Source organism: Chrysemys picta, chromosome 1, assembly GCF_011386835.1.
Source record: "Chrysemys picta bellii isolate R12L10 chromosome 1, ASM1138683v2, whole genome shotgun sequence".
In the NCBI taxonomy this organism is placed as follows: Eukaryota; Metazoa; Chordata; order Testudines; family Emydidae; genus Chrysemys; species Chrysemys picta.
Genome location: NC_088791.1, coordinates 315,895,096 through 315,917,625, shown reverse-complemented (window position 1 = coordinate 315,917,625; position 22,530 = coordinate 315,895,096). Strand labels below are relative to the sequence as shown.

Genomic DNA, 22,530 nt, shown 5'->3' with positions numbered 1-22,530 from the left:
AGTTTAACATATGATAAATAAGGTTAAGATTCTGTCACGGGTATTTTAGTAAAAGTCAGGGACAGGTTGTGGGCAATAAACATTCATGGAAGCCCGCAATCTGTTCCTGACCTTTATTAAAATACCCAGAGTGGGGGGCTAGCAGTCAGAGTGCTGCTCTGGTGGCCCCAGGGCTCGCCGCTGCTCCATGACCTCCATGACAGAATCACATCCCTAATAATGAATGTATATATTCAATTAACTTTAAGGGCTTCTCTTCACAGCAGAGTTGACTCAAGTTATAACTTGAACGTTGCCCTACTCTAGTCTGGTCCCCACTCAAACCTTTAACGGTACTGTGATGTGCTTTTAATATGAGTTGTCTAACCCATTGGGATATAAAGCTCAAGTTAGCACAACTCATTAGCTGTTGAAATAGCCTGAGCCTAGATGATAGTGGTTAACTCCACTCAAATGCTACTAGTCCCCCAATGTCTTCCCAAAAGCACCAATGCTGATCCCAGGGAGGGAGGAGGAGGAGTTGGTAAGCATGGGGCCGCCGGCGCATGAACAGTGAGGGGGGACCGTGGCGCTGGTGGATGCTCCACACCCACTAATTTTTCCCCTGGGTGCTCCATGGATGTTGCTGAACCAGGGAGTGCCGAATTAGCGAGGTTCAACCTGTATGTGTATTACTCAGTAGACTATCTTAGCTCTTTATAATTCTCAAAAATTCTGTTATCTACCTGTGTATCTAAGACTCTTAAATTTTTTCACCTCCACAAACTAGCCACCCAAATATCTTGAACAATTGGAATTTTTTTCAAACTACTAAAACAACTAGAATAACTTATGCAGTAATTGGTTCATAATGTACGGTAGCGTACTTGGGGAAAGAAATGTTTGTGTTTTACAAAACTTGAAACAGCTGAGTGGACTTCTTTTAATCTGTGATCTTGTATGACAAACCCCAAGTGAGAGAGTGTTTTTTTTTTTTTTTTTTTTCTTCAACCATGGTATAACCTTTTGAAAATAAGTTTATTTAGTACTAAACACTGCACTAAGTAAAAATTATGGTTGATACCTTTGAATTTCCTGACTTGTGTTTAAATATATTTACCTAGTAACTGTAACTAATTTCTCTTGTAATAACACTATACATTTACTATATGCTGTTACTTATACCTCCATGTGGGATTAAAGCCAAGCAGTTTTGTTATGGGAACTATAGGTGACCTGTGTGCTTTTAAATTCTTCATAATCAGAAAATTGTAGGACAGGAAGGAACCTTGAGAGGTCATCTAGTCCAGTCCCCTGCATTCCTGGCAGGACTAAGTATTATCTAGAGCATCCCTGGCAGGTGTTAGTCTAACCTATCGTGGACTATTTAACTTCCTTTTATTCCAGAAAAAGGATCAAGTCACATTGAAATAAATACACTGCTTTATCACTAAAAACAACGAGGAGTTCTTGTGGCACCTTAGAGACTAACAAATTTATTCGGGCATAAGCTTTCGTGGTAGCTGCATCTGTTTCAGTACCATACCTAACTATAGTGTGCACATTCACGTAACATAAACTTCCAGTAAAAGCTCAAAATGCAGGTAAAATTCCTATCATGTGACAGAACCAATAGATCAGACTTTTGGTTTTGATGTTCCATACCCTCTTTGGTATAACTCAGTTGCTTCAGGGGAGTGATCAGATTTGCTGCTTATCACTAAGTGGGATCTTCATGGCTCTGTGCTCCCTTTTGCCACTGTGGCCAGTTAGAAGATGTAGGCCATGCACTTGCAGGCTGCACGCGTTGGCAAGGGATGCTTGGTTCCCTCGTGGACTTGCGTAGTGCCCTTCCCTCAGCTATTGAATGGTTAAGACATTTAGACTAAGAATCTTGACTCATTCACTGTGTGTGGGGTGTGTGTGTGTGTGTGTGTAATCATAGAATATCAGGGTTGGAAAGGACCTCAGGAGGTCATCTACTCTAACCCCCTGCTCAAAGCAGGACCAATCCCCAGACAGAATGTATGTATGTAGTAGAACTCGATAGCCAGATCGCTATGAAAGGCCCAAAATGAGTTTTAGCCAATACCAGATAAAATATAAAGTTGGATTTTTTAAAAGTGTAAAGTGCATAATTGTACAACATAAATGTTAAAGCAGTTTTATTGTTTGACTTGAAAGGCTGTTACCACTGTAAATACAAACCAAGGTTTCTACCCAGTGGATGACTATGTGGAAGAAGAACTTTATACAAGAAAACTGCAGGCTGTAAAGTATGTGTTATGTAAATCTTGAGATTACTCCATTTTTTAAAATTAAATTTATATTGAAGTATATCTTACAATTTAATTAGTCAGAGAATGGCGGTGAATATATATAAAATTTGATGATTCTTTATTATAAACCTTTTTCATTAGATTCCTGGTAAGAACAACAAATATGCCTAATATAAGATATATCTGACTTTATTTGCTTGGAAAGGGGTTCTTAACTCGGCAGTGGAGAGTTTCTATTTAATACTATAACAAATCTTATGTAGTTCTTACTAATGGTGCTGTAGATGAAGCTCTATAGTATTTGCTCTTTGAGTTCAGTCTTTTGGGTTTTTAATTTGGCCAATAAAAGTTTGGCACGGGCTTTCAAAGAATTACATTGATAATATAAATGTATATTAAGAGTGTTGTCACTATGAAGAAAGAATGTATGTATTGCATACCAGGGTTTGCATGGTACACAATAGTTGAAATCCTGGCCCTATTAAGGTTAATGGCAAAACTCCCATTGATTTCAATAGGGTAAAGATTTTACCCGGTAGATATTGCTAGTTAATAATAGTCTCAGGACTCCACATGGCTAAAATGAAACATTATATTGCCTGCAAAGAATGTATTAAAGTATGTATTTGAGTGACGATGGGTCAGTTAAAATGAACCTAGAATATCTAGGAGCTTTGAATCGTGGGGGGGGGAGTATTTGTGCATAGTTTGAGGTCTTTTTAAAAAAAACACCATTCTTTAAAAATATTTTTACACTGAAGGCAAAGTCTTCAGACTTTACAGGACAACCCCACCAGATCATACAGAGGAAACAATTATTTATGTCATATGTTGAAAGAGGACATCAATTCAGAAGGTAAGACTTTTTGCTCTTGGCTTTTATTTTTGGTTCTTTCTAGATGTCCTGTACATGTGGTTAGTTACCAGCTATTCTTGGGAGAGAGGGGGCTATCACTGGGGCTTACTCTACGAGTGTCAATTTATTTTCTTTCTTCTACTGGGAAAACTTGGCGCCTGTAAAGGCAACACCCTGAATTGTTCTGCAGCAGCAGAACAATTATAGGATATTTTACTAATTAAATTTGAATCCAGATTTTAGGATTTTGAATTGTGCTGTCTCAACGTAGACCTTTCACATTGACTTTAAAATTATTTGACTAATTTAAAGACAATGGAAAGCAAAAACAATAAATTTAATAAAAATAAGAGGAGGAAAAGTTAGACATGAAAACGCAGTTGTCTGTGAAATTTTCTGGCATCTCAGAAATGAGGTTTGTGGGTGGGAAATGCTCCATAATAAAGCTGGAAAATGTGTATTTTGTAGTACACCTCTACCCTGATATAACGCTGTCCTCGGGAGCCAAAAAATTTACCGCGTTATAGGTGAAACCGCGTTGTATCGAACTTGCTTTGATCTGCTGGAATGCGCTTCCCCAGAGCACTGCTTTACCGCGTTATATTTGAATTCGTGTTCTATCGGGTCGCCTTATATCGGGGTGGAGCTGTATAATTATACATGTTTAAGTATTTTGTACATAGTATGCTATGTGTAAAATAAGGGTTGTTTTTAAAGACTTTTCCAAGAGAACAGTATGCTGACATGTTCAATCACCTGTTAGTTCATCTACTAATTCTCTAGTAGCTATAGAAACCACTCAGGCCACTCACCATTATTGATCTTCTTCAGCATATTTCTTGTTACTACTGAAATGTATGCATGGATTTTTTTTTTAAGCAGCCATGCTTTTAAAATAAACTCCTCAATTTGGGCACTTTTCCTAATGTATTTTTTTTCTGAATGACCTTTGAGTTGTTGCTAAATACATAGTATAATTTGTGGAAGGAATACTGTTAGATTATGCAAGAGTTAATTTTCTTCTATAGTATTTCCATGCACTTTGAGTGTGGGTTATTTTGTACTTGTACACTCCTTTTGTTCTCTTCATCCTGTACTTCTGGGGGAATTCTGAGCATCTGCGGACATGCAGAATTCCTCTGTCCCGCATAATTTTGCATTTTCCCTACCTAGAAAATACATTCTGACCCTGACCCAGAAGTGCTGCAGGGGCAGAATGTATTTTCTAGGTGGGGGAAAAAAATTCTATGTCCAGTGCTGCAGAATTCCCCTGGGAGTAGAAGTTCATCACACCATCTTGCCCACAGAGCCAGATTAGGACAGAGTGGGGCACACAGGGCTGTTTGGGGGTCACAGACTGAGGTTCAGAATGGCTAGTGGGGGGACAGACTGGGGCATGGGCTCAGGACCTAATGGGGTGACAGCATTGAGTCTGGGGAGGGGGAGATGTGCCTGACTGAATGGGAGAGGCTTGGGGTCAGCCAAGGTCTGCATGGGGGAGGCTTCCCAACTCCTTAAAAAAAAAAAAAAAAAACCCTCCAAAAAAACACACCCAACACCCTTCAAAGTTCACTCCTAGGCTCCTTCCCTCTCCCTCAGCTCCTCTGTTACCCCTCACTCCTCCCAGCCTTTGCACTGCTTCTGACAGGTCAGGAAATACAGTTCTGTATTGTAATTTAAATGAATTACTCAAAGTTCTGTATTAATAAGGAATATACCAGTATTTGTCAAAAAAATTTACCAGAATCTTTTTTTATCTGTATTGTTACAGACATACTTGCTGACAGATATTTTGAAATAAATTACCAAAATAATTGAAACTGGCATGATTATACTATTATTTTGACAAAATATCAGAATTTTGCAGAATTTTCAAATAGTGTGTGCAGAATTTTTAAATTTTTTGGTGCTGATTTCCCCCAGGAGTAATCCTGTCCCTCAATATAGCACCAGTGTCAGGTGATTTACTATGCAGTTGCCTTAGATGCTGCTGTGATTATTAGACAAGAGTATATTTGAAAAGACTTCTCTAGAGTTGAGAAATTTTTCTTAGTTTTGCCTGGCCTCTTTTTCCTAGTTTCAAAACATCTAGGGTGAAATTTTGACACTATTGAAGTCAGTGGCAAAACTCCCCTTATTTCAGGACCAGAATGTCACCCCTGAGGTACATCCAATTGTGCTGCAGTGCCAGCACGATACCCTTGCTACTCTGTGGCCATCTAGTTTACAATTAACTGTGATTGGTGTATGTGTTAACTCTCAGTTTGGTATGCTTGCCTTTTAGAGTCGCAAGAAAATCATCTTGGCCATAGTGAAAGAGATGAAGACTGTGATCTGTATGACCTCCTTTCTCCAAAAGTAATTCAATATTACACACAAAGATTTGAATCATTAGTACAACTTGTAAGCTAAAACCTCTTATAAATTCTCTGTATTCTGGTTGAGAGGGGTTAAAACACATGCTCCTTTTCCCTCCCTCAGCTCCATTAAAATCTTTTGACTATACACATTTCAACTGTCAATTTTAACAGCACATGGAAAAACTGATTCTACTTTACAAGCCTATTTTATGTTGAAAGTGTAAGGCAAGTTGTGGATTGCTTTGTTTATGGTTCGTATAAATGAATTGCAAAAGCATGTCAGTTTAATCTGCTAATTCTAAGACACTACTTACAACACTTTATGAATAAGCTAGTATTCAGATCAACAGTGAGAATTTCATAGAGAAATAGAAATTATAGACATTTATAGAAATTCTGTGTTGATTTTATTGGAAAGTTTGTACCACTTAGTTTAAGGATTGATGATAAACTTCACTTGACATCCTAAGTAAAATGAATGCAGAATTGTTTGCCCTTCTCCCTCACTCTTGTGGGTGCTGAACCTGTGGTGTTCTTCAAGCATTTGTCCACAGAGATTCCACTGGAGGCATGTGCATCCCGTGTATGTGAGCCTAAAATCTCTTAGCTCACAGTGTCTGAGGCTGCGCATACACTCTCCCTGCCAACCTAAGGCATAAAGTGCAGAGCATCCCCACTTGCCTCTCAGTTTCTTATTACCATCCCTGATAGCAGGACAGAAATGCATAGAATCCATCTGTTTCCCTAGTTTTAGGATAGTTCGTTACTTGTTGTTCTTGTAGTTAGACTTTTAAGTGGCTGTTGGCAAAATAAAAACCCCAAAATGGTTTTTTTTATCTGACTCCTCTTTGTAATGAGGTGCAAGTCTCCTGGCAGAAACTCTGTCTCTAGGCTTTAAAAATCTGCTTGCTTATAAATTAGGTATGCTGGCAAGTGATAGACATTTTTCCTCCTCACTTGACAAGGCTATCGTGCCTCCACCCCTACATTGGCTGATGACTTCAGGCATTTTCAAGATTTGTTCTGCAGTATTGTGGACTCCCTACAGATCCCTTCGGAGGAAGTCAAGGACCAGCAGTTTAAACTACTGGATATCTTCCACACATCCTCTTCCTCCAAGATTGCTCTATCGATCAACGAGGCTCTTCTCGACCCCCACAAAGTTGCTGTGGCAGACCCCTACGTCCATCCCTCTGACCTGCAAATATTATGTTCTGGTGAAGGATGTGGAATTTCTATTCTTGCATCCCACCCCCGAATTCTTTGGTAGTCAGTGCGGTACAAGAGAGGCCGTCAATTCCAATCTCATCCTAGCCATCCAGACAGAGATTGGAAATGCCTAGACTTTTTTTGGATGCAAAGCATATTCGTCAGCCACGCTCCAATTTAGAATCTCAATCTATGAAACCCTTATGGCTACATATAACTACTCCAAATTGGAGGAACTCTCCCAGGATCTACTGGAGGCCAGGAAAGAGCAATTCCAGTCCTTGATATCAGAAGGGAACCTCCTAACTCATACAACTCTACAAGCCTCATTAGACTTTGCATCCACCGCTGCCCAATCCATCATGACTGCTGTAGTTATGAGGTGTGCATCATGGCTTCACCTCTGGGACTTTACTAAGGAGGTACAAACCATAGTAGAGGACTTACCTTCTAAACCTATTCTCTAAGTTTACGGACGATTCTCTGCACTCCCTTAAGGATTCTTGAGCTACACTCCAATCTTTTGGAATTTACATGACAGTACTGAAGAGATGCTCTGGAAAGTACCAACTCCCTCCCTGATCCCGAATGCAGCAGTATACTCCTCATCGGCACTAGGACACCCAGCGCTGAAGACAGAGACCTCCTACCAAATGTAGACAGCACAGTCCTCAAAGGGCTGCTCTCATGCATTCCCACCAAGCAACAATTTTGAAGATGTGGTCAAGGCCCTGAGACTCCTTCACCTCTTCCAGTCATTCCCACCATTTTCAACATCCCAGCAGCATCTCCTTGTTTTTTCTAGATTGGTTCCTCAAAGAGACCTAAGGAGCCTTTCTCATCATAAGATCCCATACTTCTGAGAGGTCTTAGTCACTTTGCTATCCACCACTGTGGCATCATACGCCTTTTTCATACAGGGTGCAGTCCTGACCTTACTGGTCAGCATGGAATCCTCAGCATTTTCCTACTCTGTATTTGTCTAGATCCAGGTCTAGGAATATAGCACCTCCTTAAGACTGATTTAAGACAACACAACCATCTAACCAGGAGCTTCTCCAAGAATTCATATAGGAGGCTCATAATGAGGAAGATCTTGTGGGGGAATATGAGGACCAGCCCATTTGTCTGGCTGGTTCATCTTCATATGTAGATGACATCTGCTCCTCCCACAGTCTATCTGAAGGCCTTTCAGAACCTGTGTTGACATTCTTTTAAGGCCTTAGACATATCCCTTGAAGTAATTCAGGGAAAGTCTCAATTTATGTATGTTCAGCATCCACGCTCCCAAGACTGCTTGGCTTTGCCAAACAAGTATATCTTTCAGCTGGCTAAAGATTTGTGGTAGACCCACGCATATATTTCAGCCATATCTAGAAGAGCAGATTGCAAATTTCAGGTTCCTCAAAATGGGTTTGACTATTCTTTTATATATACCTTGTCCCTGGGTCTTTAGTTGTAGAGGTTGCTTATGAAAATCCAAGCATTCTGTATGTCAAAACTCGGGGATAAAGACCCAAAAAGATGGACCTTCTAGGGAGATTCAGAAGGCCAATTATTGGGCTCTTCTGGCTAAGTATGACATTCTTTGTCTGGACAAGAAGTTGGGTAAAAAGCTTCCTTGGGACCTCCGGGATAAGTTCAAAGCAGTAGCCCTGAAAGGCCAGTTGGTGGCAAAGACTGCATTGGAGGCTTTTTTTGGATGCTTCTGACATTGCAGCTAGGTCAGTGGCTACCACAATAACTATGCACAGATCATTATGGCTGTAGTTGTCAGGAATTTTGAAAGACCACAGTCAGAAACATTCCTTTTGAGTGTCGTGAACCTTTCAACTCTAAGACCGACTAGGTGCTTCATTCTTCAAAGGACTCAAGTAACCCTTTGGTCTCTTGGCTGCTGTACTTCCTGCAGAGGAGAAAGCAGTCTAAACCTCCATCCTTCCTGAGACACAGACCTCCCTGCAGCTGTATAGACATACTATCAAAGGACTTGTGATTTTTACAAAAAGAGACCTTCTTTCCAAAAGAAAAGACCTTCATCTACTGGCACTGCACACTCTTCTTTGGGTCAAAGGTTGCAGATTTGATGCAGTGATCAAGAGTCATGGACCAGTTTGTGGAGTCATTGACCCTTTTTTCTCCCTTTTGGCAATTGCCTTTCTTTAATTTTTTTTTTTGTGAATGCATGAGCTGCAGTTACTACCAAGTCTTAGAAGTTATCTGGCAAGGATATTCAACTCAATTCCAGCCTGTACCAACTCTGCATCCCCTTTTCCTGTCCCTTCTCAAAGATCTCACAACAAATTCATCTGTTGTTTCTAATTTCAAATGGTAACGCTTTTGTTGGGAATTCCTGTTCTAATGTCCATGAACTGGCTTTCAGCTCTTGACTTGTAGGACTCTTAGCTCCATGTGATAATCCAATGGTTCTCAACCTTTCCAGATTACTTGTACCCCTTTCAGGAATCTGATTTGTCTTGTGTACCCCAAGTTTCACCTCCACTTAAAAACTGCTAGCTTACAAAATCAGAAATAAAAACACATATAAGTGTCACAGCACATTATTGTTGAAAAATTGCTTACTTTCTCATTTTGTATGAAATTTTAGTTTTAATGACTTCATTAGTGCTTTTTCAGAAGTCTGTTGTAAAATTAGGCAAATATCTAGATGAGTTGATATACCCCCTGGAAGACCTCTGCATGCCCCCAGGAGTACGCGTACTGCTTGTTGATAACCACTGTGGTAATCCATCTATTTCACAGGAAGTTACCGTGTTTCATGCTCAGGGGACATGATTACTGATTTAGAGTCCTACCTTTTGGCCTTTCAACAGTTCCTAGGGTGTTTACCAAATGCCTTTCATTGGTAGCAGCTGCCCTGAGGAGACAAGACCTTCATGTATGCCCTGTCCTGATTGGTTTATGTGGGGACATGCTTATTAGCAAGTTGTAAGAGATGTTTGCAGGACCCTTCATCTTTCCCCCCCCCCCCCGCCATCTGGGTCTCAAGATCAATTTGGATAAGTCCATTCTCACCCCTACTCAATAAATAGAGTTAACAGGGGCAAGGTGGGACCATGTCAGCCAGAGCGTATCTTTCTCAGAATGAATATCATCATTTAAAATTCCTAGCCCAAAGCCTCAGTGAAAGTTTGCTTCAACTTGCTGGGTCATTTGGCAGCTTATGCTTGCATGACTCCACATATAATAGTAGGACTGGAAGGGACCTCAAGGTCATCTAGTCCAGTCCCCTGCACTTATGGCAGAACTAAGTATTCTCTAAACTGCCCTGACAGGTATTTGTCTAACCTACTCTTAAAAATCTCCAATGATGGAGATTCCACAACGTCCCTAAGCAATTTATTCCAGTGCTTAACCACCTGACAGGAAGTTTTTTCCTAATGGCCAACCTAAACTGCCCTTGCTGTAATTTAAGACTATTGCTTCTTATCCTATCCTCAGAGGTTAAGGCGAACAATTTTTCTCCCTCCTCCTTATAACAAACTTTTTATGTACTTAAAAACTGTGATTGTGTCCCCTCTCAGTCTTCTCTTCTCCAGATTAAACAACTCAGTTTATTCAGTCTTCCCTCATAGATCATGTTTTCTAGGCCTTTAATAATTTTTGTTGCTTTTCTCTGGGCTTTCTCTAATTTGTCCACCTCTTTCCTGAAATGTGGCACCCAGAACTGGACACACTACTCCAGTTGAGGCCTAATTAGTGTGGAGTAGAGCAGAAGAATTACTTCTCGCGTCTTGCTTATAACAATCCTGCTAATACATCCTAGAATGAGGTTTGCCTTTTTTTGCAACAGTGTTACACTGTTGACTAATATTTAGATTGTGATCCACTATGACCTCCAGATCCCTTTTTGTAGTACTCTTGCCTAGGTACTCATTTCCCATTTTGTATGTGCGCAACTGATTGTTCCTTCCTAAGTGGAGTACTTTGTATTTGTCCTTATTGAATTTCATCCTGTTTACTTCAGACCATTTCTCCAGTTTGTCTAGATGATTTTGAATTTTAATCCTATCCTCCAAAGCACTTGCAACCTCTCCCAGCATGGTATTGTCTGAAAACTTTATTAGTATACTCTCTACGCCATTATCTAACTCATTGATAGAGATATTGAACAGAAACGGACCCAGATCTGGTCCCTGTGGGATCCCACTTGATATGCCCTTACAGCTTAACACTGTACCACTGATGACTACTTTCTGGGAATGGTTTTCCAGCCGCTTATGCACCCACCATATAGTAGCTCCATCTAGGTTGTATTTTCCTAGTTTGTATGAGAGCGTCATGCGAGACCGTATCAAAAGCCTTACTAAAGTTAAGCTATACCACATCTACTGTTCCCTCTCTTTCCCCTCCCCCCTCTACAAGGCTTGTTACCCTGTCAAAGAAAGCTATTAGGTTTGTTTGACGCAATTTGTTCATGATAAATCCATGCTGTTACTTATTATCTTCTAGATGTTTGCAAATTGATTGCTTATTTATTTGCTCCATTATCTTTTCGGGTACTGAAGTTAAGTTGACTGGTCTGTAATTCCCCGGGTTGCCTTTATTTCCCTTTTTATAGATTGGCACTATATTTGCCCTTTTCCAGTTCTCTGGAATCTCTCCGGTCTTCCGTGACTTTTCAAATAGCTAATGTCTTAGATATCTCCTCAGTCAGCTCCTTGAGTATTCTTGAATGTATTTGATCAGGCCCTGGTGACTTGAAGACCTCTAACTTGTCTCAGTAATTTTAACTTGTTTTTTTCCTGTTTCTGATCCTCCCTCATTTTCACTGGCATTCACTGTGTTAGATGTCCAGTCCCTGCTAACATTTTTGGTGAAAAATGAAACAAAAGTAATTTGGCACATGCAAGACTGCGCTTTCATCCTCTTCAGGGAGGGTTGAGATCAGTTTATCATCCAATCAGATGCAGCATGGATTTACTGATAGAAGTTCCTCCACGGGTGCTAAAGTCTTCATGTTGGTGGATGGTCCCCTTTTAGTCTTGAGTCATGTGCGTGTTTTATTTCGCCTTGAAAGACTTTAATAGATTCTTAAAATGGATTTTAGATTTTATTGACATCTCATGCACTGAACAATCTACCCCTTACTTGTTGAGTTAGGGCACACTACTGGGGGAGTGGAGTCCCTATTTCTGATTTGTAGGACTGCTACTCATACTCACTTACCAGTCACTACTCCATTGTGGCAGCTTCTAGATCAGATGCCCAATTTGGCAGGGAGGTCCTAGTTATTATTTAGATAGGATCCCTTCACCTACCTCCTTAGTGTAACTGCTAGTCTGCCACCTGCAGTGGGATTTGTGTGAACAAACGCTCAAAAAAGATAGGCTGTTTACCTTACAGTAACTGAAGTTTTTCAAGATGTTTTTGTCCACACAGATCACACAACTTGCCTTCCTTCCCCACTGATTTGGAGTCCTTTACCTATATGTCTGTCTGTGTGTTAGTGAAGGAACTGAGTGGTGGTTTCATAGAGCTTAAGGCCAGAAGGGACCTTGGATCATCTATGCATTTCACAGGTCACTTAAATTTCATCCAGTATCCCTATATTGAGGCCAATAACTTGAACTGACTAGAACATTTTAATCCTTGGGAGTCTAAGCTATTGTGTGCCACAAGCAGAGAAACAAGAGATGGCAAGGTGCCACCAGTGCCTGAGGCCCTTACAGGGGCAGGGAATTGATTAGGTGAGATGTTCCCAGATGATCCTAGCAGGCAATCCATGCCCAAAACTTCAGAGGAAGGAAAAAAATCCACACAGTCCCTGGCACTCTGATGTGAGCATGACACACCAGCCAGGTATCTAAGACAGAAGATTCTCTGTAACATGTCAGAGCACTGGTCCACTCCATCCAGTGTTCCCTCCATCTGTGACCAATCTCTGATGCTTCAGAGGAAGGTGTGTGTGTGGTGGGGGAGGGACAACAGAATACACACGGCCAATGTATGTGACCAGCTGAACCCCTGAAGCATGAGATTGGATCATAGTCTTTGAATAATGAACAGCTGCAAGTGTCTTGAGTATGCTGAAGGCAGTGCAGTTTCCTGTATTCTCTATGGCCCATGAAGGAAGGGGACGAACAGAAGGGGATTCATAGATTTAGACTCCAAAGCCTGAAGGGATCACTGTGCCCATCCAGCCATCCCCGCCTGTCCCATACACACAGGCTGTAAAATTTCTCCCAGAAGCTGGATTAAAGTATATCCTCTAGAGAAAGAGAGAGAGCCTTCTTTTAAAGACTCCAAGCAATGGTGAATCCACCACCTCTTCAGTAAGCTGTTCCAGTGTTTGTTTATCCTCATAGTTAGGAAATCATTTCAAGGTTGAATTTGTCCAACTTCACCTTCCAGCCATTGGTTCTTACTATTCCTCTGTCAGCCAGGTTGAAAAGGACCCCATTATTGACATCTTTTCCATGTATAATTTCTTATACAAAGTAATCATGTCACCTCTGCTCCATCTCTTCAATGAGTTAAATACATTGGGCTTCCAGCCCATGAATCATTTTTGTGGCCCTCTTTTGAACTCTCTCCGCTATTTTCATATCTTTCTCAAAGCATGGACACCAGAACCAGACTCAGTATTTTAGCAGTGGTCTTACCAATGCTCTGTAGATACGAAATATCACTTCCCTACTTCTATTCGATAATCCCTTTTTATACATCCAAGGATTGCATTAGTTCTTTTTGCCACAGCAGTGCACTGAGAGATCCTGTTGAGGTAATATCTATGATGACCCCTCCTAAGTCCTTCTGAATGACTGCTTTCCAAGACCGAGTTTCCCTAACTGTTGGCATAACCTGTGTTCTTGGTCTCAGATATACTCTCTTGCATTTGGCTGTATTAAAATGCATTTTGTTGGATTGTGGCTGTTTAATTAGATGATTCAGTTCACTCTAGCAGTAACTTATCCTTCTTGTTATTTATTACCTCCTCAGTCTTGTGCAAACTTTATCAGCATATATCTTATCCTCACCTAGATTGTGCATTGGAACAAGCGCCAATCCCTTCGTGGGACCTGATCGTTGAAATCTCCCCATTAACAACTACATTTTAAGATTTTTTCAGTGAGGCAGTTTTCAATCTAATTGTGCATCCCATTAATTCCATATAATGCAAGTTTTTTTTTAATCGAATTGTTGGGGTACTCTGCCCTTTATGCCCTTGGGAGAATGTGTAGTGAGCACATGAAGGGTACATACAAAGCACCAATGGATACTGCCGCCTAAAAGATTCTAGGCTTGCGTGCATGGGGCACCTTCATCTACAGTGGGATCTGTGTGGTCAAAAGCATCAGCATCTCAAAGAACTCTAGTTACTGTAAGGTAAGTAACCTCTTTTTCCCCCTTCAAAAGATTTTTATTAAAGCTTTTTTTTTTTATAGTATTATCTATAGCATGGGTCGGCAACCTTTCAAAAGTGGTGTGCCGAGTCTTCATTTATTCACTCTAATTTAAGGTTTTGCGTGCCAGTAATACATTTTAACGTTTTTAGAAGGTCTCTTTCTCTAAGTCTAATATATATAACTAAACTATTGTATGTAACGTAAATAAGGTTTTAAAATTGTTTAAGAAGCTTCATTTAAAATTAAATTAAAATGCAGAGTCCCCTGGACCGGTGGCCAGGACCTGGGCGGTGTGAGTGCCACTGAAAATCAGCTCACGTGCCGCCTTCAGCACACATGCCATAGGTTGCCTACCCCTGATATATAGTATACTTAAAAAATGGCAGCAACTGAATGCTACAGATATGTAACAATATATAAAAATAAATAGGCTGGGGTTTCAAGGGAATTGGGCACTGAACTCAGACTTTCAGTGGAATTTGGATGCCTGACACCCTTAGACTCCTTTGAAAATCCCAACCATAATCAATTCCTCTAACACAGTATGTTGGAAGGCATATTGCTATGAAATCCCAATAAAGATTGAACAAACAATGGAAAAAACCTCTTTCATGAGTAGTAATTTAAGTGCTATAGAGTTTTAAGGTCACTGTTGTCTGGAAACTATGCTGTTAAATGTCTAGTTACTAATATAAATAGTAATCTCTTTAAAACACAACCCTGGTCAGAGAAAAGGACAAGTATTTACTTTAGGTGAAATCCTGATTCCATTAAAATCAGTGGAAAGACTTCCCTTCAGAGGGACTATGATTTCACCTTCTGATGGGAAATACTTTACTATAACCTCTCTCCTTTTTAATTTAGATGGAGGTTGATTTTGAACAAGGAATTTGCATTAGAAATTCGCAAGCACTAAAAAGGTAAACTTGCATTCTTAACACCTGCTTTATTTTTCATACCATTTGGAGCCAGAGGGGGGACACGTGTTTTTTTTTGTTTTTGTTTTTTTTTAAAGTCTGTCCATCCTACTTTCCCTTATGGTAATTATTCCCAAAGTGCTTAATCGAATTTGCATTCTTAATGCACAAATACATTCAGAATTTTTGTGTAACTAGATAGCTACATACAGTCCAGTGCAATCAGCACACAGCTACCTTGCTTGATCCAAAACAGAAAAACAGCAGGTCTTCAGCTTCTTGCTTATTAATAAATACAAGGTTGTAATGGGTAGAAGAACTCATGTGAAGTGCAGTGACCTATCCAGGCTATGCTAACTGTGAGGAAAGGCAGAGGCTAACCAAGACAAAAGGGATAACTTATAATTTGTAGAATTTTATAAGGGAAAACCCAGAAATTGTACCAGGAGCATAAAGAACATTACGAAGTATTACTACTTATAACAAACTCTAGGTTACCAACATGTTAACCTTTGTGAGCTTGTATCTGTACTCTTCCTTACTCTATGGAGTTAATACCAAAAGCATTGTTATCAACAAGAACAAGAGATTACTCACAACTTTTTCTTTCTTTGTCTGTAAGTACAACTCCACTCTTGCCCAGTTCTTTACATCTCTTCAGCTTGAAGTGCTCTTTAGATTCGATGGTCCTGTGGTTGTACCTCTTTTGACCAAGTTTATCTTCACTTGGTGGGCCCTCATTTGTCCATTAGGCACTTTTTGAACTGGTATTCCTTCAATAGATGTTCAGTCATTGTCTCTGTTCCTATACTTTTGATCCTTTGTGGGTGGGCTTTTCATTTACTGTTTTCAGGATCTATTTTAATCTAAAACAGCTTTTTGATCAATTCCCTTTTTCACCAGTTATATTACCTTTCAGTTTTTTACCTTGATGCTCTCTCTCTGATATATCTGTACATTTTATTTTCCTCTACTTCACTTTTCTAATAGTGTCTGCTCATATACCCAGATCTATTTTTTCTTTCTGCTTCTCCCGACTTGGAGGATTTCCTTCTTTCCTCCTTCTCACTTCCCGGTCCCCTACTTTTATTCTCCTATACTTTTATTTTATCACCTCACCTTCTCCCTCAGCTCCTGTTCATCCATTAGCTCAGTATCTAGATTCTTCTCCTTGGCTCCTTCTTGTCTAACAGCTTTTTCCAACTGCCTTCTTTGGTTGGATTCCAGGCACCCTTCCAAGCTCGAGCTGCCCTCTCATTGGTTGTCTCTCTCCCCAGGACAGCATTCTGTGCTGCTGCATCAGGGTAAGGGTCGGGTTACTATAGGAACACTCCCTTGAGTTAGGACACGGCATTGCTTATTGCAGGGGTCTTCCATTATGGTGCCCCCTATTGTCTGTTGTTCTGGTTCTCCAGTAGTCTGTCTTTGGTGGTCCAGACGTCTGGCCACACTTCAGGATTGGTCCATGTTCTGGGTAACAAAAAAGTCCAAACAAAAAGACCCAAGAGTCTAATTGCTTTTATGCCAGTCTTTAGCCCCATCTGATACTTATCAGTCTTTTAATCCAGAGGCCTGTGATTTTTCCCTCTTGCTGGACCGTGATATAGGGGGAACCCAGGCCAACCCTCCCTTCTTGGTTCCAGCCCATAGACTCTGTGTAAGGCGGTTAAGGACTGTTCCTTACAATCCCTTGCCATGTTCCTGGGCTACTTTTTTTTTTCTTTTCTTTTTTCTTTCTCCTGTTTCTCAGTATGTCTTATGCAGACTCTACTAGTCCAGTGCTGGAGTTCTGTTGCCTCATGCGGCTTCATTTCAGCCCACTTACTGAAGAACTTCCTCAAGGCCCTCTTCAGGTTCTCTGGCAGCCTGCTGACTCCAGCACCCTCCTCTGCTTTGAGTCCGGCCTATCTTTATGGAGCCTCTTCTTCCTCAGCTGAAGTTGATACAAAATTGGTTCTGAGCTGTTCCACCCACCCCCCCCCCCCACCTCCACCCCTAGCTGTAACCCAGTGGGCACCACACTTTAAAGAAGATGTGGACAAACTGGGGAGAGTCCAGAGGAAAGCACCCAAAATGGAGGTTTAGAAAACTTTACCTACAAAGAAAGGCTTTTAAAAAAAAAAAAAAAGGCTTGTTTAATCTTGAGAAAAGAAGACTGAGAGGAAACCCTTCAAATATGTTAAGGGCTGTTATAAAGAGGAGGAGAATCAATTGTTCTCCATGTCCAATGAAGGTAGAAGTAGTAGTAATGGGCTTAATCCCAAGAAGGGAGATATAGGTTAGGTATTAGGAAAACCTTTTTAACTATAAGGGAAGTTAAGCTCTGGAAAAAGCTTTCAGGGGAATCCCCATCACTGGAGGTTTTTAAGAACAGGTTAGACAAACTACTGCTAGGAGTGGTTTAGGTCTGCTTGGTCCTGTCTCTGCACAGCAGGCTGGACTTCATGACCTCTCAAGGTCCCTTCCAGCTCTCTGCAGCTATGGTTCATCATGTAACCAGACTGAGGGAGGACATCTGGAGGCTGAATAGATATTCCATTCTCTTTCAAGTTCAGTTGTAGGGAAGGCTCACTCAAATAAAACTTCTGTGAGTGGGTCCACTTCATCTGTGGGTCCAGCAAAAAGACTTTTATCTGAAAATTCTGGGAATCCAGATGTGACAGAGATGCCATCTGGTATTGTGATGAAGTTCACAAGACTCAAGTCTTGGGATACTTCAGAATCACACTGACAACACCTCTGCAACCATTACCCAAAATATCAAATCTGAACTCAACATCTTAAGGTTTCTACAAGTAATTCCTGGACTCGCTCTCACAGCCACTGTACTGTGGACTGGATGTGGGCTTGAGAAATTCCCACTGTCCTGGTCCTATCACTTCCTCCTTTGAACAGAACTAAAACATTGCCTCATTGCTTGGCAAAAAAAAAAAAATTACTGTTGTTCGCCTTTAAACTCTTAGACTCTTCCAAGTTCCAAACTTTATTTGTTGGCAACCTGCCCAGCCAAGAGGCCAAGGGCTGCATAAAAGTTATTGAAATACTGAGTAGGGCTAATAGATATTCTAGCAGCAAAGCACTCTTTCCAATTCCACCTGTGACAGAAAAATAGGGAAGAAAGAAAAACGTGAGTGTTGGTGGCTGCTCTGATTCAAATATACTTAAGCTACTGGAGACCTATTTCTCATTTATTCCTAACCACCAAAGTGAACTTATTGTAAATTATACTTATGTCCATTTTAAGGCCCTTTTTGCTGCCAGCATGGAAGAAAGGTGGTCTTTTTTAGTATAAATGAGAATTAGGCCCAAAGAACTTCTACAAACTATGCCACCTCTCTAAAGGAGTCAGAGGATCCCTTTCTTCTGACATAGATTCAGTAAAGTCATGTATTGCTGAACTTGTTCAGACTGTAAATCACTTCACAGACCCAAATTTCCTCCAATGAATTGAGAACACAAGACTTCTGATGTGAGACTGTTGTTTTCAGAGGTAGTCATGCTCATCTGGTGTGGTCTCAAGTCCACCAAAAATAACAAACTGAGTGCAGGACCAGGAACTCAACACATTCCTTCTGAGCATTCTTTTGGGGAGGTTCTATGGCCTGTGTTATGCAGGAGGTCTGATTAGATGACCATAATGTTAATTCTGGTCTTGGAATCTATGAAATATGCACCATTCATACAAACAGGAGCCATGGAAATTTTGATAGTCAGGACCACCATCTGCATATCTGCTCATTGCTGCTCTTGCCTGGTGCAAGAGAGGAGAGAGAATCTGATATCCCTGCTGGCTGATTGTCAATGCATCTTTTGGGAAGAATCTACCACCCACATTACATTTTAATAGTCTAAACAGTACTAAATTTGTCACTTGATGCTAGAGAATTTACAAACCATCATCGTCTAATCTCAGTTTCCTGAACAAACTAATTGAGAAGGTACCAAAAAAGAGTCTCAAACATTATCTGTCATCTCCTGGTATCCTTCTCATTAAGGCTATAGGTCAGGGCATGGTACAGAGACAGTACTTGTTGAATTACTTCCTCCTGACCAATGATAAGGGAAGTACATCTTTAATGATCAATCATCCCACTGGACGTGTCTGTGGCATTTGATATCATTGATCACCAAGTACAAGTGCTACCATTTCAAGATGGGAAAAACAACTCCTGTGAAATGGCTCAGATCCTCTTCCTTGGACTAATCCTCGAGGGTCCTTCATAAGCAACTGTTCCTTCACCTCCAGTGCTTTCATTTGCAGAATGCCAGAAGTCTCAATCCTCCCTCCCATATTATCTCTATGTATAAGTAATCAGTTGAACAGACTAGACAATGCAGGTTGGCATGCTAGCAGTATCTACATGACACCAAGCTCATTCACATCAAATGCAAAAATCAGCATCTCCTGGGTTTTTCAGTGCTTTGCTGAAATCCACTGAAGAGCACCTAACTAAAGCTGAATCCAAGTAAGATTGAGATGATAGTGGAAGGAAAGAAATCTAAGAACTTGTCCCCTCTATAACATCTCCCACTGTAGTAGGAATAGGAGTGGAGAGGTTATTTTTACTTTTGTATTTGGCATTAGTGTGATGGCTACTGGGATACTGTGTCCAGTTCTGGTATCCACATTTCAAGAAGGATGTTGATAAATGTAAGAGGGTTCAGCGAAGAGCCATGAGAATGTCTAAAGGATTAGAAAACCTGTTTTACAGTGATAGAGCTCCTTGAGTCTATCTATTTAGTTTAACAAAGAGGTGTTTAAGGGGTGATTTGATTACAGTCTAAGTACCTATGTGGGGAACTAATATTTAATAATGGGCTCTTCAATCTATCAGAGTAAGGTATAACATGATCTAGTGGCTGGAAGTTGAAGCAAGACAAATTCAGACTGGAAATGAAGCATACATTTTTAACAATGAGAGTAATTAATCATTGGAACAATTTACCCCGGATTATGGTAGAGTCTCCATTACAATTTTTTAAAATCACAACTGGATGTTTTTCTGAAAAGATCTGCTCCAGGAATTATTTTGGTCAAGTTCTGTGGCCTGTGTTTTATACAAGAGGTCAGACTAGATTATCACAATGCTCCCTTTTGGCCTTGGAATCTATAAGGGGGGGTGTGGAGAAGGGAGAAAAATGTGCAAAATGAGAATCGGAATGGTCTTTAATGCATTTTTCAAAACACTATAATTTTTAAGAAATGCAATTTCTTCTGTATGACTTGTTAAATATCTTTTTTGGTAAAATTAGGAGCTACATCCCAGATGTCAAAGAGCAAAATGTTCAGTCTACTTATTCAGACTACCATCTGAATCTCAAACCAGTTTGGATTACATCAGCAGAAGACATGGTATGTAAATGTTATTTCTTCTTATAGTCATTTTTATACTACATCTCTACCCCGATATAATGCTGTCCTCAGGAGCCAAAACCTTACTGCGTTATAGGTGAAACCTTGTTATATCGAACTTGCTTTGATCTGCTGGAGCGCACAGCCCCGCCCACCTGGAGCGCTGCTTTACTGCGTTATATCCGAATTCTTGTTGTATCGGATCACTTTATATCTGGGTAGAGGTGTACTTTCATATCAAGTGCTTCACTTCTTACAGTGTGCAGGCAGAAAGGCTGTAATCTTACAAGTCAGGTATCTTTGTTTGAATTTACATGCCACTGTACTACAAATAATGAAGTATTTGACAAGAATGTGATACAGACCAGGATTCTGTGCTCATCTGACTGACCAGCTGTACATTTTAGAGTTCTGTTCTTAGCTTTTAGAAACACCTGAGTCTTCCAGACATTTAAAGTGATTGTTGTTTTTCAAGTGCTTGCTCATGTAGATTCTATTCTAGGTGTGCATATGCCCACGTGCACGGTTGTCGGAGATTTTTGCCTTAGCAGTCTCCATAGGGTTGGCTATGGCGCCCCCTTGAGTGCCAAGCTCATGTGTCAGTATATCAGGCGCTGCTGGCCCTACACCCTCTCAGTTCCTTCGTTCTGCCTATGGTGGTTAGTTGGAGTGCTTTGCCTTGCATAGCAAGGGCTAGCGGTTTCGTCTCTTCTTATTTTGAGCCTTAGGGCCTTGTAAATAGTTGTTTATAGTAGTTAGTGTTAAATAGTTAAATGTAGTTAGAGTCCCAGTGGGCACGTCACCCCAGGCAGCGCATGCCCCGGTCTCTGGGGTTTAAGCCTTGCACGGACTGTAAAAGGCCTATGCCTGTAAGTGACCCCCACAGCAGCTGCCTCAATTACTTGGGGGAATCATATGTGAAGGACAAGTATTGTATCAGTAAAAATTTTCGACCCAGGACTCAGAAAGAGTGGGGGATTCATTTGAGGGCTCTCCTCATGGAGGCTGCCCTCCGTCCGGCTTCCGAGACATCCTGCCAAGACTCAACTCCTACTACCTCGGCCTCGGTGCACAGTGCACACTAGGCTCCGCCCAGCACTGCTCCCTGTTACTGGTGACCAGAAAGAAAACTCAAAATCACAACTCCCTGGAACTGGGCAAGAAATTCCACGGAACATGAGGGAAAGGACCCAGTTCAGGCTGCCCGGCCACTCTGGAGCCACGTGGATGTGCTCCCTGATTGGGGCCCTTAGCCCCTTAAAGGATTGACCACCGACTCCTGGGAGCAGTAGGGGACACAAACTTGTGGCGACATCGACACCTTCCCAAGCTTCCCTGGCACTGAGAGAGCAGAGGCCTTCACCCTTACCGCCAGAGGCGGCAAAGGCTCCCTGCGAGGGTAAGCCAGCCGCTAAGCTCTCCCAGGGGGCACTTGAGTGCCGCCGATCCCCCGAGCCAATGCAACGCTTTCTGTCTCCACGCTGCAGATCTCTGACATTGCAGCCCTTGGGGGAGGCACCAGTCCCCGTACCACCGGCACCGTTTACCTTCCCACCGGTCATCCTCTTGGCTCAGATCTCCATCGCCTGCCCCGTGAGGATCGCTCCCCATCATGATACCGGTCTCCCTGGTCCCGATCCTCCTCCAAGCACCGATATCTGGCGGCGACAGTTAGCAGGCAGATACAGGCATCAACTGCCCCAACGTGGTTGATTACTCTGGCATGGAAGGGCAGTTTAGCCCCTCACGGAGACTTACCAGCGTGATTAGGCACCTGAGGCCGTGTCAACGTCTATGGCGCTGCCTTGGCAGCATGGCCAGTGGCCAGCGCAGTGGCTTTATTGGAGTGCATGGGACATGCCAGTGATGATTATGCCCCCTTCGCACTGCTCATCTGCTGCCAGCTCGGAGCAACAGGTAACGGCACTAGCATCACCAGGCTTGGTGAATGAAGCATGCTCAGAGGTCTGGGTAGAGGAGACAGCGCCCACCCAAAACCACATTCCCCAACGGGGGATGATGCCCGGAGGCCTCTCCCAGCGGTACAGTCGTCCTCATTCCCAGACGAGGTGGTCGCGGGACCCTCGAGGGCCAGCCCGCTGGATGATTTTAAAGAACACCAGGCCCTGCTTCCGTGGGTGACTGAGAACTTGGGCCTAGAGGTGGAGGAGATGGCCGGGCAGGCAGACACCTTGTTCAGTGTGCTT

At 41.7% G+C, this 22,530-nt stretch overlaps 1 protein-coding gene across 4 annotated transcripts in view; it reads left to right on the top strand.

Annotated features, from left to right (window-relative positions):
- The window catches only part of RNF17 (ring finger protein 17), a 238,012-nt gene that overhangs the window by 3,257 nt on the left and 212,225 nt on the right, over positions 1 to 22,530 (top strand). For all 4 annotated transcript variants that reach the window (XM_042855146.2, XM_042855142.2, XM_008169321.4 and 1 more), the window contains exons 3-7: positions 2,164 to 2,255; positions 3,020 to 3,114; positions 5,399 to 5,472; positions 14,918 to 14,973; positions 20,224 to 20,323. In XM_042855146.2, coding sequence (XP_042711080.2) covers positions 2,164 to 2,255; positions 3,020 to 3,114; positions 5,399 to 5,472; positions 14,918 to 14,973; positions 20,224 to 20,323 — 417 coding nt within the window. The remainder of the gene's footprint in view (positions 1 to 2,163; positions 2,256 to 3,019; positions 3,115 to 5,398; positions 5,473 to 14,917; positions 14,974 to 20,223; positions 20,324 to 22,530) is intronic.